The sequence below is a fragment of the Copadichromis virginalis genome, linkage group LG7 (assembly GCF_057382275.1).
Source record: "Copadichromis virginalis isolate Kocher_CV1m ecotype Utaka linkage group LG7, C_Virginalis_male_GT1.1, whole genome shotgun sequence".
Taxonomy (NCBI): domain Eukaryota; kingdom Metazoa; phylum Chordata; class Actinopteri; order Cichliformes; family Cichlidae; genus Copadichromis; species Copadichromis virginalis.
This window is the reverse complement of record NC_140624.1, coordinates 68,609,219-68,626,926: the sequence shown is the minus strand read 5'-3', so window position 1 is coordinate 68,626,926 and position 17,708 is coordinate 68,609,219. Positions and strand designations below refer to the sequence as shown.

Genomic DNA, 17,708 nt, shown 5'->3' with positions numbered 1-17,708 from the left:
CTTCATGTTCAGGTTTGCCACTCCTTTGTGTAGTTTCACCCAGTTTAGTTCATCCTTAGTTCTGTTTTGCCATCTCCACTTTATGTTTGATATTGTCAATAAATCGCCTTCACATCTGAGTAAGTGCTGAATTTGAGTCCTCCTTTCCACTCTTCACACGGCCACTGCCCCGGACCGTGACAAGTCATTGGCTAATAACGTAGCACTACACCCTCTCGTCCAATCGCATAAGCCCATGAAATGTCCCCTGGCTTCACGGACAGGGTTTACGTTGGAATAAGTTGGACAAATCTTTTAAAAGTTGCCAAGAAATATCTCCCACTAATGTTTCTGTCGCATCGGTGAGCTGAAACGCCAAACTAGTCGGATCGAGTGTTCAGCTGTTGCAGAGAAACACTGAGCCGGATGAAAAACCTTTCCTGCGTTTCTGTTTTCTTCTTTTCTGGAATTAAAATTCACAGTGAAAACACCACAAAGATCAAGAATAATACATTCGTAGGACTTTTATACTTTTACACATCACATATAAATCAAGTTGAAGAATGAAGCACATCATGAGCTAGTTAATTATAATAATCTCAAATATTTTAAACTTTGTGATTTCAGAGGTTTAACAAAGTTTCCTATAATGTGTGGTCTGATCTTCATTGCAGGACACAGTAGAACGTGTTATTTTCTTGGGCTGAATTTGATGCCACTCCTTTCTGTGTCTCCTCCAGTGTCTCCTCCTGCTCTGCTAATTTTGCCTCCAGCTTGGACATTTTTTTCTCGTTTATCCAGCTTCATCTCCCGATCGATGTGTAGAGCCCCAGACAGCGATATGTAGTCATCAGTGAGGCTCTTGTTCAGATTTTCAAACTCTTCCACATCTGATTCATCTTGTGAGCCTCTGTGAATTTGATGTTCAGTAGTTCAGCTTTCTGCAAAGTCTCTAGGAAATTCTCCAGAGCTTTTTTCACATCAGACAGCTGAACTTCCTTCCTCTGGTCGAGGAAAAACACCAGTTTCCACAGAGCTTCAAGTCTTTTCACGACGAGGGGAGCCTGGATCTCCAACTTCCTAACTGGCAGACCACAGGCAGTAAGGATGGGCGGACATGTCTCAGCCTCCACCACTCTCAGCACTGGAGCCCCCCAGGGGTGTGTTCTGAGCCCCCTGCTGTACTCTTTGTACACATATGACTGTGTGGCCACTACCAGCTCCACCACCATCATCAAGTTTGCTGACGACACCGTCGTGGTGGGCCTGATCTCTGATAACAACGAGACGGCCTACCTGAAGGAGATTAGGAATCTGGAGAACTGGTGCCAGAGGAACAACCTCCTTCTAAACGTCAGTAAGACAAAAGGAGCTGATAGTGGACTTCAGCACTAAGCAGGAGAGGAACTACCAGACCCCCGTCATCAACGAGTGCCCAGTGGAGAGAGTGGACAGCTTCAAATACCTCGGAGTTCACATCACGCAGGACCTGTCATGGTCCTGTCACATCAACACCGTGGTGAAAAAGGCCCGACAGCATCTCTACCACCTCAGACGCTTGAGAGACTTCCAACTGCCCTCCAAGGTGCTCAGGAACTTTTACTCCTGCACCATAGAGAGCATCCTGGCGGGAAACATCTTAACCTGGTTCGGGAACAGCACCATGCAGGACAGACGAGCTCTACAGAGGGTTGTGCGGTCAGCTGAGCGCACCATCCGCTCCGAGCTCCCTGACCTGCACTCAATCTACAGCAGGCGGTGCTGGACCAAGGCCAGGAAGATCGTGAAGGACCTCAGCCATCCCAACAACAGACTGTTCTCTCTGCTGAGGTCAGGAAAGCGATTCCGCTCCCTGAAGACCAACACAGAGAGACTGAGGAGGAGCTTCTTCCCGCAGGCGATACGGTCTCTCAATCACACCACCACACAGTACTGACCCACACATACAGTTCTTACACACACACTGGACTTTCTGGACTTTGTTTTCACTTCATTACTTAAATCACGCTGCTGTTATTGTGTATATGCTGCTGTTATTGTGCATATATTTATTTATATTTCTTCATACATTCTTATATAGTTCTATATTGTGTATTTTGTTGTACAGTTATTTTATTTTCAACTTTAATTTATATATTTTATCTTATTCTCCCAGTTAAATTTACCCTTCATTCTAATTTGTGTTGTACAGTTATTTCATTTTTAACCTTAATTTATATTTTATTCCTTCCTAGTTAAATTTACCCTTTTTAATTTTTCATATTTATTTCCTATCGTATTCATAGCCTTTTCCTTTTTTGTTTTCTTTAGGTCACGAGCAGTTGTCCAAGCATTTCACTACATATCGTACTGTGTATGACTGTGTACGTGACAAATAAAATTTGAATTTGCTGGACATTATCCTTCATCTTCTCAATCGTTCTGTGAACATCCTTGAATGTCGTCATTATTTCCTTGTTCAGCTGAAGAGACATGTGCCAGGGAACAAAATGTTTTTATTCAGCCCTCAATGAGTCACATTCAAATTATAATGACTAGGATTGCTGAATCTCTGAACCTCACGTTGAGCGCACATGGACTCCTCAGCGACCACTTTCACAAAGAAAACAGTTTCCTGCTCTGCTTTTGAACGTCTGGTGTCCTGGTGCAGCCACAACAACCTGGTGCTGAATGCCCAGAAGACAGTGGAGATTATTGTGGACTTCAGGAAGCACACAGCCCCACTCCCCCCCATCATCCTGACTGACACCCCCATCACCTCTGTGGACTCATTCCGCTTCCTGGGTACCACCATCACTCAGGACCTGAAGTGGGAGCCCACCATCACCTCCGTCATCAAGAAAGCCCAGCAGAGGATGTACTTCCTGAGGCAGCTGAAGAAATTCAACCTGCCAACACGGACGATGATGCAGTTCTACACTGCAGTCATCGAGTCCATCCTCACCTCCTCCATCACCGTGTGGTACGCTGGAGCCACTATCAGGGACAAACAGAGACTGCAGCGTGTTGTGCGCTCTGCTGAGAAGGTGATTGGCTGTCACTCTAAAAAGTAATTAATGGGATCTTTAGTCATTACTTACATATATATGTTGTTGTGAAATGAAAAATCAAGTTCATAAATACTGTTAGACTTCCTAATTAAAATTTTTATTTTATTGAGTTCGGGTGACACATAAATTATGCCTCTTTACTCAATATATAATCGTGATTTGTCTGAATTTAAAATCTTCTTTTAATCAAAAAACAATATAATTTTAAGTTCTGTCGATGTAAAATACAACTTGATGACGTGTAAACAGCTCACAGTTCCCTTCTTCTACACAAGCGGACATATTCAACAGCACGTGTTCAAGGTTTATCAAGAGCTGTGTTCATCGCGAACGGTGAGTAATTTTATGCGAAATTACACATATCTGCAGTCGCTCTGGATTTTGTTAGTTTACTTTAAAACAACGACGTAACATACATAACATACATCTTAGCTTGCCCCCGCGTTTGTGTGTTTTAATATACACACAGCAGCTAATTCCGCGATAGCATAAATTGTTGGGCTCTTTTTGGAAAATTTAACACTGACGTTACTCTAATGCAGACCACTGTAATTGTCTTATAATTTTTAAAAGATAGCGGACGTTGTTCGCCCCGGCGCAAACTACTATGCTAACGTAGCTAGCCAAGCTAAGTTGTGTTCACTGTGATTTTATTTTTGAAATGTGAAATTTATTTTTTGAAGGGAAGCATTTTATGTTAGTAATTGTTAAGAAACGCTTCTAAATTTTCGTAACGTTATGGGGTGAAGTTCAACCCCATTGGCTTCTGCGCAGGAAGTGCGGTCGCCATTAGTCCGGTGTGTCTGTTGACTGCTAAGAGCGGTTCTTCACCGGCTGCTCGGCCTATTTTCACAGGTAAAAGACCAGACTTAAGTGCACTGTGCCGCATATGGTAGGCTAGTTAGCTGTCCCTAATTTTTGGGTACTTTCCGTGTTTTGTAGAGACGTAGAGGCGACGTGCATTGGCACTGGCTGTAACATTGATATGCCTCAATAAAGGTTGAAAGTAAGAAAAAAATCAATAGCGGGCCGCCATCTTGGTTGGGTCCCCATACTGTATGAAATAAAAAATACACAATGTTGACCGCATGTGATGGAGGAGTCGTTCTGCTGAATATAAAATAGTGGAACAGTTTAGAAAAAACACCTTTATTGCTGGTGGAAAACTGTCTAGCGAGTTTCCAAAACTATCAAAAAAATAACCGCGTCTGTCTCTCAAAATAAACAGCCAGCCAGTGTTCCCCGGGCACTGTAGAAGGGTGAGTGTTTACAATAGCCATAGCTGGGAGTCTTTGAAGCTGCGCATTGGGTACCTGATCGCAGGCTAACACGCCAAGAAAATGTGTTTTTATTGATAATCATGCCCATCACAGATGTTGGTTCTATAGTGTTCATGACCGTCTTTGTCGTCTCAATAGTAATCCAAGAGCACCTGTCTCATGTTAGATATTTCAATGACTGAATCAAACACAGAATAACACAACACAAGCTCTTGGCCAACGCCCTCAGCGACTTTAACTGCCGTTTTGATGAGCCATCAAGAAGCCTTCACACAATAGAGACACTTTGGACACTCACCCCCCCAGAGCCATCACCTTCACCCTGCACCCCCCTTCTTCACCCTAGACCACCTTCTCCCACTACAACCCTTCATATTCATGAAGCAGATGTGAGGAAGCAGTGTAGCAACTCTTTACCCTATTCAGGATACATCTCACTGTCAATCTGATGTCGGGGATTGTGACGACAGACAAAAGTACATGCTTGTGGAAGAGCGCGTGTCATAGATGCCTAAAAGGAGCAGATAGAAATTTGTCAGGTGAGATGCCAAAACCTTTTTAAAAATCTACAGCAGCATAACAAAGATGTGAAACTTAAAGGTTTGTTATGCATCAGTTTGCTTATATGCAACTTCATTTGTTCAAGATTTGTAAATTCCAGAGGATACATTTCAGGCCAGTCTTAACCTTGTAACAAATCAAAGCCAACCAACCACACGGATTTAATATTTACGTTGTTGCACCTCCTGAGTTGGTACTGATCAGCCTGGCCATGCCCACACTGTAAACTATTCCCCTGCTAAGATAATTTTTCAAACCAGACTGGCTGCATAGATTTCCTTGTTGTTCTTGCAGGTTTCAAAACTACATTCTCTGGGATGCCAGCCTATTCTCTTTCTTGGCCAGAATAACCATAAGGGTCATATTGTATGAGACCTGATCACCCACATCGAGCCAGTGGAAGATGCTGCGCATGAGATCCTCATGAAGATGAGGAAACTTTATGAACACCTGCTGAGGAGATGTCCTCTGTCCATCATTTCCTTATCAGGTAGCCTATCCTAGCGGACTCAGGGTACACCCTAGATAAGTTGGCAGTTCATCATGGGTTACCAACCACCATTTTCAACACTGCAGTGACTGCTCACACCCTCACCAGAGTCCTGACACCCCTCCCCACCCATCACTTTCACTCAAGACCAGGTACAGTTGCAGATTAGGAGACTCCAATCAGGCGAGTCTGCTGGATCAGACGAGTGGGTCCCTGTGTCCTCAAGTCCTGTGCCCCCAGCTTTTTTTGAGTCTTCCATAAACTGTTCATGCCGAGTCTGCAGAGGGTCCCAGTGCTGTGGAAGACATCACATCCCAGTGGCCCCCAGGATTACAGGCCTGTGGCACTGACCTCCCACATCATGAAGACCCTGGAGAGACTCATCCTGGACCAGCTCCGACTCATAGTCAGACCACATCAGGATCCCCTTCAATTTGCTTACCAGCCATGTCTTGGAGCTGAGGACGCCATCATCCATCTGCTCAATCATGACTACGCCCATCTGGACCAGCCGGCGAGCACTGTGAGGGTCATGCTCTTTGACTTTTCCAGTGCTTTCAACAACATCAGGCCGACTCTCCTGGGTGATAAGCTAACAGCGATGCAGGTGGATGCTTCTTTAGTGTCCTGGATTATTGATTACCTGACAGGAAGACCACAATGTACGTCTTCACCTTGTCAGACAATGTTGATCAGCAACACAGGAGCACCACAGGGGACTGTCCCCTCGCCCCCCTACACCAGACTTCAGCCACTGAACAGAGACCTCCATCTGCAGAAGTTTTCTGATGACTCTGCGGTGGTTGGATGCATCAGCAGGGGCGATGAGTCGACTCCTTTGCCACGTTGAGTTGCAAAGGAGACTTGACCCCTGTTTCAATCCACGGGGTCAACGTGGACCTTTGAGTACACAGACAAACTGGACTGGGTTAAAAAACACCACTGCACTTTACAGGAAGGGCCAGAGTCGTCCCTGAGGTCCTTCAACATCTGTCAGACAATCTCAAAGTGAGACAGGTATGTGCCAACTCCACGTGAGCTGATTGTTCAGAGTGAGTATCACAATAGTTTGAGCAAAATGACAAAAAAAAAAAGTTTAAAAATCGAGGTAGCGCTACTCTTTACTGGACAAAAAGTGTCCTCAATGGTAGAGGCAAGAGCACAAATAATGAAATAGCTGACTTTAGATACATTTTTAAGTCTGTGTATATAGTCCTTCCCCGGCCTTGTTAGCCTTTGTCAGTTATGCAGATGGTAGTTTTTAAAACAGTTAATGAACAAGAACTGCTTTAGACAAGTTCCTTTGATCCTTTACCCCGAGTCCTAAAGTGTACATTTATTTTCTTACTCATTTTATATTTATTGTTTGTTTACTTGCACTGCTGTAGCTGGAGCCTCGTCGTCTCGTCTCTATATGCTGGACTGTCTGTAGCGGAGATGACAATAAAGTTTACTTTGACTTCAGCAGCGAGCACGCGCACCGAGGGCTCTCGCTCACTTTTCGTGTACAGAATTTCAAAAAAAACATCGATGCAAATTATAAGTCTGTATCATGATGTCTGGTGTTTTCGTGTTTGTTTTTATTTTGTTTTATTTTGCGAGTTGGTTATTAGATGCTGCTCCAGCCACCAGAGAATCCCCCGCCGCCCCGCCCTCTCCTCCCTGCCGCAAGCAGCAGGCGCAGGGCGCCCTTACTCCCAGCAAATGGGCGATAGAAAACCGATCGGTGCCTGTGACATTCCCACTATGCGCTGGCATGACGTCGGGGCAGCATGAGTAGGAGGATTTTTTTTTTGCAGATGCCCATGATGCCGCCCCGGGCAACTGCCCGTATGAAAATCCGCTACTGCATGTCGCACATGGGGCGATTAGGAACCAGTGACACCAACGAGATGAGGCCTTCTGGCACGCCTTAGATTTGCCACCTCAACATGCAGTTAAGGTCTAGAGTCTGGCTTATGAGCTACTAAAGTTTAAATTCAGGTGTGTTGCAGCAGGGACACGTAAGGGTTTCAGGAAACTGGCCCTCGAAGTAGAGGGAAGGGTCTACCATTGCACTGGCTTTGAAATGCTTGTATTTGAGGGGAAAGCACCAGAGTTTGTGGCCCTGCATGGAGCGCAGATGCAAAGTTAACAATGTTTGATGGGAAGATCTGGAGTAGATGCTATCAGCTTTAAATTTTATCAAAAATGGGAGTCCCTAATAAAACATGCAACTTGTTTTAATGTTGTGAAGTGGCTGAGTTAGCGTTGGATTATTTTTATCTTTACGGCTAATATCTCAGCACCTCACATTTGTGTTTTGTCTTTTACTGCATGGTGTATTGTAAAACAGTCTTGATTCACTCTGATGCTGGAAGACAAACTTTAGGACGCAGTATGAGTCTTTATGTCCCTGCTAATGATGGACGGGCAGATTTATTTTGTTTGGGAGAAACACAGCTGTCAGCTTGCAGATTGGCCGTGGGTAAGCCTTTAGAAATTAAAACCTCTATATAAACACTGCAGAACACAAACTTATATACTGCCTAAAAGGCCCAAAGCAACAGCAAGACCCAACAGACACAACAACCTGCTGAAGACTGACAGAGAGAGAAGCCACACTAAATACACCGGCTCCAGGAGGCGGGATAACAACGCGCAGGTGAACCCAACCAAGACAATAACGAGGGTCTTCCTGCAAAAGAGGGAAGGAAAAATCACAGAAAGCCACACGAGAAACTCACTTTGGAAAAAAACCAACAAAACTAAACAGAAAGGAAATCTGAAAGAAACGAACAAAGAAGAGGAAGCTGCTGCGAGGGGAAACACTGGTTACCTGGTGTAGATACATCACAGCAAGTTACAACACAGATGCAAAAACATCCACAAGTCTTTATCCTTGCTATCATAAGCTTATGTTTTTGACTCACACTGAGGATAACAAGGCTCAGGTGCTCCGACGAGACAGTAACGAGGAGGGAAAAGGAACAAAGGAGGGAAAGTCCAAAAAGCCACTTCAGGATAAAAAAGAGGGAAAACATGCAAGGTTCAGAATCAATTCATAAAAATGTATTAATAAATGATTTCTGCTGCTTTTTCATTGTGTGTACATGAAAACTGGGTGTTGGAGTTTGTTTGTCTTCACATCTTTTTTTAGTGGGTTCAAATCTGAGAGCCTGAAGTGATCGGTGGGCAGATTTTCAGGGAGCTTCAATACTTTAGTTTCTGTTGAATATTCTTAATGCTCTGCTGGACAATAAAATGTCCTTTTAATATTTATGTATTTATTAATTTTTCCTTTTGTTTCTACTTATTTTTTTCTATTGTGGCTTTGTTTACATTTTCACATGGTCTTACTGAGGTGATGCAAAGTGAAACATGCTTTCTGTTCGCTTGTTTTTTCGGTCATGTACTCGAAAAGCTTGAACATGGACCTTGAAAGATCTTAAAAAGTGCTTGAATTGGAGCCAGATAAAGGAACCCTGTTTAAAGTTGATTGGGAGGTGATGGAGTCTGAAACCATGTGATCACTGTAAGCTCTGTGATTTATTACCCGATGGACCAGCAACGCCTTCACTGTGTTTAAATGAGAATGAATCCAGCTTTACTTTAATATAGTCGGTACTGTGCAAAAGTCTTGAGCCCTCGTTTCACTCGTTTCTTTACATTTTGCAGGAGAATTGGAAACAGATGCAGCGATTCACTGAAATGTGCAAATATTCATTAAAAATACAGAATATGAGGCAAAAATCTAGTCTTTACAGTTCTAACGAGCTTGAACGTGAATGTTTGGTCTGGCCTTCATCCTTCAGCTCTCTCTGAACTCTCTGAGCAGCTCTCTGGCGTCTCTGTGAGGACCTGCAGGAACACTTCTCCAGACTTCTTGAAGGACATTCAAAGCTCTTCTGCCTTCTGTTGATGATGTTGATGACTCCACGCTGTTTATGTCCTGCTGAGCTTTGTGCTCTGGGACTGCCAGACCATGACTGATAGTGTTATTGTCTTATAGCTCACGTCACTGCTTATATCTGAAGTTCTGCTGGCAGAAATGCCCTTCAGTCAGAAAGGTTGATGGTCAGGATGAACCTGGACACTTCTTTGCACACATGTGTGTCGTATCTTTTGCATGATAAGTACTGATAGAGACAGACGTGAGTCTGTATTTATATTTCTTGCAGCCTGTTAGCACTGTACCTCCTGCCTTTCCAAACGGCTCTTCTGTGTTTCTGTCTCATCGTTCTGCTGATGAACATTTGTCGCCCACTGTGATCTCAGCACGTCGTCCTGGTTCTGGACAGCAGACGTGTGTTGATCTGAGTCCTGTGATTTCCAGTAGTGATTTATTCCCAAGACCAAATCAAACCGTCCTCTGCTGCCGTGTTGTTGCACAATAAAAATGATGCAGCTGTCAGAAACGGTCCGGCCCTGGTTATTGTCTCAGATATGACGCTCGTCTTATCCTGTCGGCTTCTGTCGCTTTCCTTCATTTACTTCTTGTTATTTTCCTGAAATGTGCTCCAGAGTGACAAAAATATGTGCTGGAGTTTATGCTGCACTAAAACCTCTGTGACATCGATGCACTCACTGCTAACAGGAAAGCCAGAGGAGCAGATGCATCCCAGCAAAACACTGATGCAGCTTTTTCACATTAAACTGAAGTGATATCAGATACAGTCCTGATTAAAGCTTTAAGACCACTTGAAAAATGGCAAAAATCATATTTTGCATGGTTGGATCTAAATAAATGTTGTTACTAAGAGAATGTTTTATTCACAAATGCAGACATTTCAAAGCTAAACGACATGATTTTGAAAATGAGAAGTGATATGAAGTGTATGTTAATCACAGAATCATAATTCATACATGATTTCATTGATAGTTAATTATGTTTAACTGCTCAGCACTGATCACTTCCTGCTGCAGAGGGTGGAACAACCAGTGATCAGGTTTAGGGGGCAGTTACTTTTGCACACAGGGCAGGTTTGGGGAGAGTTTTTCGCTTTATAAATGAAACCATCATTTAAACAATACTGTTTGTATTCTCTTTATGATCTTTGTCTAGAATGGAAACAAGTTTTATCATGTAAAACATCAATCAGACCATCTTCTCAGCACTACACCCACTCTCCTGTTGGCATATGTCTGCTGTTTCCTGTTCACCAGTGGATCAATGGATTCATGTAAATGTTGAAATGACGGCCATGAGAATAATCTAAATGTACATCCACCACATGGTCAAATATTACTGAACCGGTGGTCCAAACCTCCACAGGATGTCGGGATCTGTCTGTGGAAGTTTCAAGGTTCATTTGTTTGGATCACCTGGAGAGTTTCCCTCCTGCAGGGTTTTCCTCTCTATCAGCAGTGCTTCCATCTGTGCAGCCCGTCCAGTTTTCCCAGCAGAGGAGGAAACATTTCAGGGCTGGTTAATCATTTTTGATCTAACTGCAGCACAGACTCTACTCTCACCCTTCCATGTTTTAGACATGCTGTGCTGGATTCCCTGCTTCTTTCTGGGCTTTTTATTTTGGGGCTCAGCTCATGGGGTTCCCCAGACAAACGCCCGCCCCGACGTCACAGACCAGGAGCTGTTCTGGGGTTCTGACCAGTACGACTTTGCTATAGTGCTTCCTGCTGCTGGGTTGGAGTGTTTCTGGCACTTTGCTCACCGTGGAGAGAGATTTTACTTGAACTTCATGGTAAGAAGAAAACTCTGTGTCAAGCTAAGTGACGCCACCTGACATGTAGTCTGTTTTCCCACAAATGTCAGATTAGCATGGACACCAGCATCGGTACCATCTGTTGAAAAGAGCTCACAGTGGTAACATCAAACAGGATATTTTACACTGACAGAGCTGCTGCTGCTCGTTCCTGCAGTGTGTGGACGCTCTGTATGGTTTTTAACTCTGTATTGGTTTTGTAGGTCCAGTGGGTGATGGGAGTCGGCCATGGCAGACACCTGTCTGTCACCGTCAACACTCCGAGTGATCTGTTGCTGTCTACTGTTGATGATGCGAAGGGCCAGATCAACTTTGAGGCTGCAGAATCAGGTAGCTGTCTGTCTGATGGATAGCTCTTCCATGCTGTTATTTCACTTCAGCTGAATGCGATGAACAGATTGTAGGAAATTATGTCTAGATATTCACTTTAACATTAAATGTTGATACAACACAAACTCTCGTAGAGGATGTAAAGTCAGAGAGATACATGTTTTAAAGGTGAGCAGCCAAATAATTATTAAAACACAAAAACACCTTGTTAGCGTTAGCTGGTAGATTAGCATTTGAGATTTCCATTGAGATTTCATCTTTTATTCTCATGATACAGGTCGTCCCACTGCATCTCACCCTGCAGGAGTTTTACAGAAATGTTCAATAAAATCTTCTAATTTTCATCATGTTTTTCTGTAATGGTGCCTGGGTGGTGCCAGTGTTTTAAGTTTGGACATTTTGTTAGTGTTTAGTTTTCCTGTGTCTGTTTCCTGTTTTATTATGATAGTCTTTTGTCCTGTGCTCGTTATGTGGAGTGTACTTCCTGTTTCTTTAGTTTCTTCCAGCCATGTTTTCACCTGTTTCTCATCCTGTCATTATTTATTTGTCACTGCTCATTGTCACGTCATCGTCAATGCCTCGTGCGTGCACCCTGTAGATCAGCGGTCCCCAACCTTTTTTGCGCCACGGACCGGTTTATGCCCGACAATATTTTCACGGACCGGCCTTTAAGGTGTCGCGGATAAATACAACAAAATAAAACTAGTACCGGTACCGAAAAAAAGAAAATTTATTCATAACACACGTGGAAAGACCCAGGAAAACAGAGTTAACGATAAAAACGATAACAAAATAACACTGAAAACCGATAAAAACCCTGAAAACCAGACATTTCACACCTGAGCCTCAACTCTCGCGGCCCGGTACCACACGACTCACGGACCAGTACCAGTCCGAGGCCCGGGGGTTGGGGACCGCTTCTGTAGATGTTATTAGTCTCATCATTGAGACTCAACTCTTCAGTCGGTTTCGGCACCGTTCTCTGAAGGTCCCACCACAGCTTCTCCGTCAGGCTGAGATCTGGACTGGCTGGAGCATTGCACCACTTTGATTCTTTTTCTTTTGGAGGTTTGGCACTCTTCTTGGTATCATCGTCCTGTGGCTGATGGCCTCACATCTGACTCTAGAATACATTTGTATACAGAGGAGTTCATGGTTTACTGAGTCACTGCACGGAGCCCAGATCATCATCCCTCCACCACAGTGCTGACAGCTGGTCTGACGTGTTTCGTTTTCTCCTTTATGGACAAACATGTCCACTTTGGTTTTGTCTGTCCAAAGGAACCTGAGCGTTGCTGCAATGTTCAGTTAAAGAGAAGAGGCTTCCTCCTGGTAACCCTTCCAAACAAGTCACACTTGTTCCGTCTGTTTCTATTTGTACTCTCATGAACTTTAACATTTAACATGAGGCCTGTAGAGTCTGAGAATGAGAATTCTTGGGGTTTTGCAGTTTTTCTGAGCGTTTGGATGGTCTTAGGTTGAATTTGCTGGAACATCCACTCCTGAGATGATTGTAGTATTGTGTTAACACACAACTGAATGCTGCAGACCAGCAAACTGCAAAAACGTCTGCATTTGCAAAGGTTCTCACATCTGCCGTTGGATACACCAATCAAATACAACTGATTTTAATTCCTATGGAAACATTAAGGATAAACTCAATTTTCACAGGATTCTGCGATACGTAATAGGTTTGCTTTAACTGGAAAACATTTTGTGTTTGCTGTGTTACTTTTAACTGTGCTATATGGAAAAAAAAAAAGAAAAACATCTTGACTTGTCTACTTCCAGGTTTCTATCAGATGTGCTTCAGCAACTTCCACAACCGTTTCGGCTCGATGCAGGTTTCCCTCAGCTTTGGTGTTTACTATGACACCTACCAAGATCCCTCAAAGAGCGAGGAGGAGGAGAAGAAGAAGGAGGAGATCAGCAAAGAGCTGAACAACACACTGAGCGTCATCGAGGTACACATAGCTACCTGCTGTTACAGTTGTTATAGTGTTGTGGTGTCTGTGGCAGTACTGACAGCAGTTGGTGAGCCAAAACAAGTCAAATGTATTTAAACTTCACACTTAAGTTCAAAGTGTTTCACAAAATGAATTAAAAACAGTAACTGGTAGCAGAGGCGGGATTGTTGGAGTTTGACACATCAAAAGTGAATAAACAGATTTTTATACCTGCGTCTGTTCTGCTGTGTCAGACTACGACCCACAAAGTGGAGACCTACGTCTTTCACATGTTCCGGCACTACGGCTTCAGTCGGATGAGAAAGAGCGTAGACTACTTCCTGCTGCAGTCCAACTCAAAGTACATCACCTGGTGGTCGATGGCCCTCAGCCTCCTCATCGTCACCTCTGGGTACCTGCAGCTACTCTTCCTCAAAAGCCTCTTTGTCAACAATACCGGCACAGAGGGCGAGAAGCCTCGATGCTGATAGACTAAAAATAAAAATGTCTGGATGTTTTGTGGAGGAAAGGCAGACACGAACAAATTGAAAAGCAGTGATGGTTCTTTCTCTTTGAATGAATAAATATTAGAAATAATCATGTTGAGACTTTGTGATGCTTTTCCAAACAGACTCGATCAGTTATCTTAACACGTTTTTTTTCACAATATACTGCATTGATACAGTTTGATAACAAATAAAAACAATAACATATATGTGATGGTGATTTTAAAAATATGTAAACATATTATACTGATAGCTACCAGTACTCTCCAGAAACCATTCATCAGCTGTTTGCAGAATCTACACGTTGGCATAGCAATGGGCGGTTGGCGAGGGGTTAAGGACCGGTCTCTAGGCCAGCATGACGGGGCAATAGCAGCTAATCACCAAGCACTTACAACGGGTTGGGAATGATTGGTGGTTCAATGGTTTCCTACAGGTCTCTGGGCCTTTGTGACACAATATGAGTAGACTGTGTTGCCAGTAGGTTATGGGGCTTCTGTGTTCACATCTGCTCTGTATGACATTAAACTCCAAGGACCAAATAAACTGCAAATTTGAGTGTTTCGAGTAGCCTGAGCTTTTAGCTTACATGCACTGGCATTATTATTAAAAATGTAAAATAAAAGATGTTAAACCATGTTTCACATGAACATCCACCACCAGAACACAAAATATATGATGGGAAAGACAGAGGAGCAGAACAAGTTCATCTAGAGGCAGATGTTGCTTAAGGAAGTAGACTAGAAGCCAAGTATAATAAAACTGACCGCATGTTTTAAAAATGCAGGGGTGGTTAGTCTTTAAATGTTAACAAAACAAAATTTCAAGGTTGAGGTTTGAAAAACTGTAAAGTCCAGAAATCAGTGGTTAATGTCACTTTGTTGATAAAGTGTGCTGGTAGAACCTGGAATTGTGGTTTCCTGTTAAAATGTTACCAGATCCAGCATTTATGTGTGACTTCAGACTTTATACATAATAATGACCCAGACTGAACACTGCAGTTATAATTGATCTGAATTTCAGGAGTGGGACCACACCTCCATACACGTCACTTCCTCTCCTATGTCTATATATGTCGCCTGCCCTATAACCTATAACAGGCACTATAACCTGTTCATTATTGTTTCCATGCCCCACCCATCTCGCCTTTTCAAGCCTTTCACTTCTCATTAGTATCTGCACAGCCTGGGACCTGCCTCCAGTCCCCTCTGAGGCCTTCCCCAAACCACAGCCTCAATTCAATCTCAAGCCATTATCTACTAGAAATGCTGTCAAACCTAAAATGAGGACGATAGTATTTTGCAGGCATCTGTATTCAATTCAATTTAATCTTATTTATATAGCACCAAATCACAACAACAGTCACCTCAAGGTGCTTTATATTGTAAATGGTAAATGGCCTGTATTTATATAGCACTTTACTAGTCCCTAAGCACTTTACACATCCAGTCATCCACCCATTCACACACTGGTGATGGCAGCTACGTTGTAGCCTGGGGCGCACTGATAGAGGCGAGACTGCCGAACACTGGCGCCAGCGGTAGGCAGAGGGCCCGGTGGGTGAAGTGTCCCAAGGACACAACGACCGAGACTGTCCGAGCCGGGGCTCAAACCGGTAACAAGGCGAATTCCCAACTCTTGAGCCACGATCGCCCCCAGGATATTGTAAGGTAAAATCATATGACCCTGTGAGCAAGCACTTTGGCGACAGTGGGAAGAAAAACTCCCTTTTAACAGGAAGAAACCTCCGGCAGAACCAGGCTCAGGGAGGGGCGGGGCCATCTGCTGCGACCTGTTGGGGTGAGAGAAGGAAGACAGGATAAAGACATGCTGTGGAAGAGAGACAGAGATTAATAACAAGTATGATTCCTACGGTGGCTGGGAAGTGCAAATCACATTTACAACATCAACAACAAAATAATATTTCCGAAAACACTTTTACATTAAAAAAAGGTTTTGACCTTGACTTCCAGGTGTTCTGAGTGTGGTGTTCAGAGCTGCCCACCAGCAGGTTGAGGATTGAAGCCAGAAACTTGGAGATGTTATAGGTGACTGAGTTGATCATGCAGACAATTGGTCTTAAAGGTGCACCCTGTTTATGTATTTTTGGTAAACCATAGTGGTTGGTGTAGATTCCCCTGGGTACAGCCTGTGGTATGAGGTCCAGTCAATAGCCTTGTCTTGTTCTAACTGCTTCAGACAGTCTATCACCCTCTTCCTGTAGCCACTAAAATTTATTTATACAGTAAAACTGTTAATTTTCATTTGTTGCCTCAAGACAACACTGTGCAGTTAGCCCAATTTTTTTCAGGCAATATACAGTAATGCATTTGCATTTGCGTGTAGAGATGTGTTTGTGTGCATTTATATGATCATAGTCAATGTTTATTACTTTACAATCTACTCATAATTACAGGACATGGATGTAAAAAACCTTTTATGGAGGGAAACCAAGGGAATGTGCACTTTCTGTCCTCAGAAAGTGAGGACAGTGAAGTAGAGGAGTGGATCCCTGAATCAGGTTTGAGGGACAATTAGGAGCTCAGGAGTAACTGTGTCTGTGTGTCAGATGAAGAAAATGGCGAGGGGGCCAATCTCGAATCTTTGCAAGAGGGCATTAAAAATATCAGCCAACAAATCTTTGACCTCCGGACGGAGATGAAAGCTGACTTCGACGCATTCAAATAAGACCTCAGGCGTGAGTTGAAAGACGACCTAAAGAAATTCAAAGAAGACACAAACCAACAGCTATCGGCTAACAAGCTAGCGCTCCAAGAACACGGCGAGAAACTCGAGGAAGCCGAAACACGAGTGGCGGGGCTTGAAAGCTGGTCAGCGGTGGCCTATGAAGCGCTGAGACAATCGCTAATGGAGCAAAGGAAACTAACTGAAAGGCTAGAAGACCTTCAGTCTAGATCGAGAAGGAGAAGGAGAAGAGGGCAGTTCGGTAATGAGCTTTGTTGAAAATGTGATCAGAAGAGAGAGACTAATACCTGATGGCACTGACCCACAAATACAACGGGCTCACCGATCCCTCGGTCCTAAGCCAGGTGCTGATGCCGCTCTCCGTTCCATTGTCGTCTGTTTTCTTCCGTTCAAAACAAAGGAAACCGTCCTCAGAAACGCATGGCAGAAGAAGATCCTCGTCAAAGACAAACCCATCGATTTTGACCATGATTATACTGCCACGGTAGTACAACAGCGCCGTGCACATAGAGAAGTGAAAAGCGCACTTAAACAAAAGGGCATACGATTCCAATTCTCTCCAGGGTTTAATTAGAGCCCCCGGGCTCGGTGTGAATAATGCAGCACCTGAGCGCACCTGAGCGGCCTGCTCGAGCAGAACAAGGAGCCGCAGGGAGGCCGAGAGAGCACCACCTCCAGAGGGAGAGAGAGGGTGGTGAAAGGGTTTGAAAGAGTAACATCATAACATCTGAAGGTTTTCATGTCACTCTAATGATGTCCTGACAGAACCACGAGGGGCATCAGAAACATCTGTGTCACACCTGTCCATCACTACATCTGTGTTAGTGACACTGCTGGAAGAATCCAGATTGCTTTGATTATTGTTTCCTTCCATTTTGTTTGCACTAACACTGCAAGCATCAGACTAAATCATACTTAGTATGTATGACCCCACAGCACCATATCACCCTATTAGAGCACTCCGCTCTCGCTCTGCAGGCCTACTTGTTGTTCCTAGAGTATTTAACAGTAGAATGGGAGGCAGAGCCTTCAGTTTTCAGGCCCCTCTTCTGTGGAACCAGCTTCCAGTTTGGATTCAGGAGACAGACACTATCTCTAATTTCAAGATTAGGCTTCAAACTTTCCTTTTTGCTAAAGCATATAGTTAGGGCTGGACCA

The 17,708-nt window shown here is 43.7% G+C and overlaps 1 protein-coding gene across 1 annotated transcript; it reads left to right on the top strand.

The window, feature by feature from the left end:
• The first annotated feature begins 7,720 nt into the window (after nt 1–7,720).
• On the top strand, nt 7,721–13,938 carry LOC146706725 (transmembrane emp24 domain-containing protein 6-like). The gene is made up of 4 exons (XM_085464941.1): nt 7,721–11,041; nt 11,266–11,392; nt 13,184–13,356; nt 13,593–13,938. Exons 1-4 carry the CDS (start codon nt 10,616–10,618, stop codon nt 13,824–13,826), a joined length of 960 nt encoding a protein of 319 aa, XP_085321067.1. The 5' UTR covers nt 7,721–10,615; the 3' UTR covers nt 13,827–13,938.
• Nucleotides 13,939–17,708: the final 3,770 nt, after the last annotated feature.

Excerpts from the sequence above, each read along its gene's own strand:
- LOC146706725 (XM_085464941.1), top strand. The coding sequence starts at position 10,616 with ATGTCGGGATCTGTCTGTGGAAGTTTCAAGGTTCATTTGTTTGGATCA. Across the intron at positions 11,393-13,183 it reads CTTTGAGGCTGCAGAATCAG|GTTTCTATCAGATGTGCTTC; the intron begins GTAGCTGTCTGT and ends GTCTACTTCCAG. Across the intron at positions 13,357-13,592 it reads ACACACTGAGCGTCATCGAG|ACTACGACCCACAAAGTGGA; the intron begins GTACACATAGCT and ends CTGCTGTGTCAG.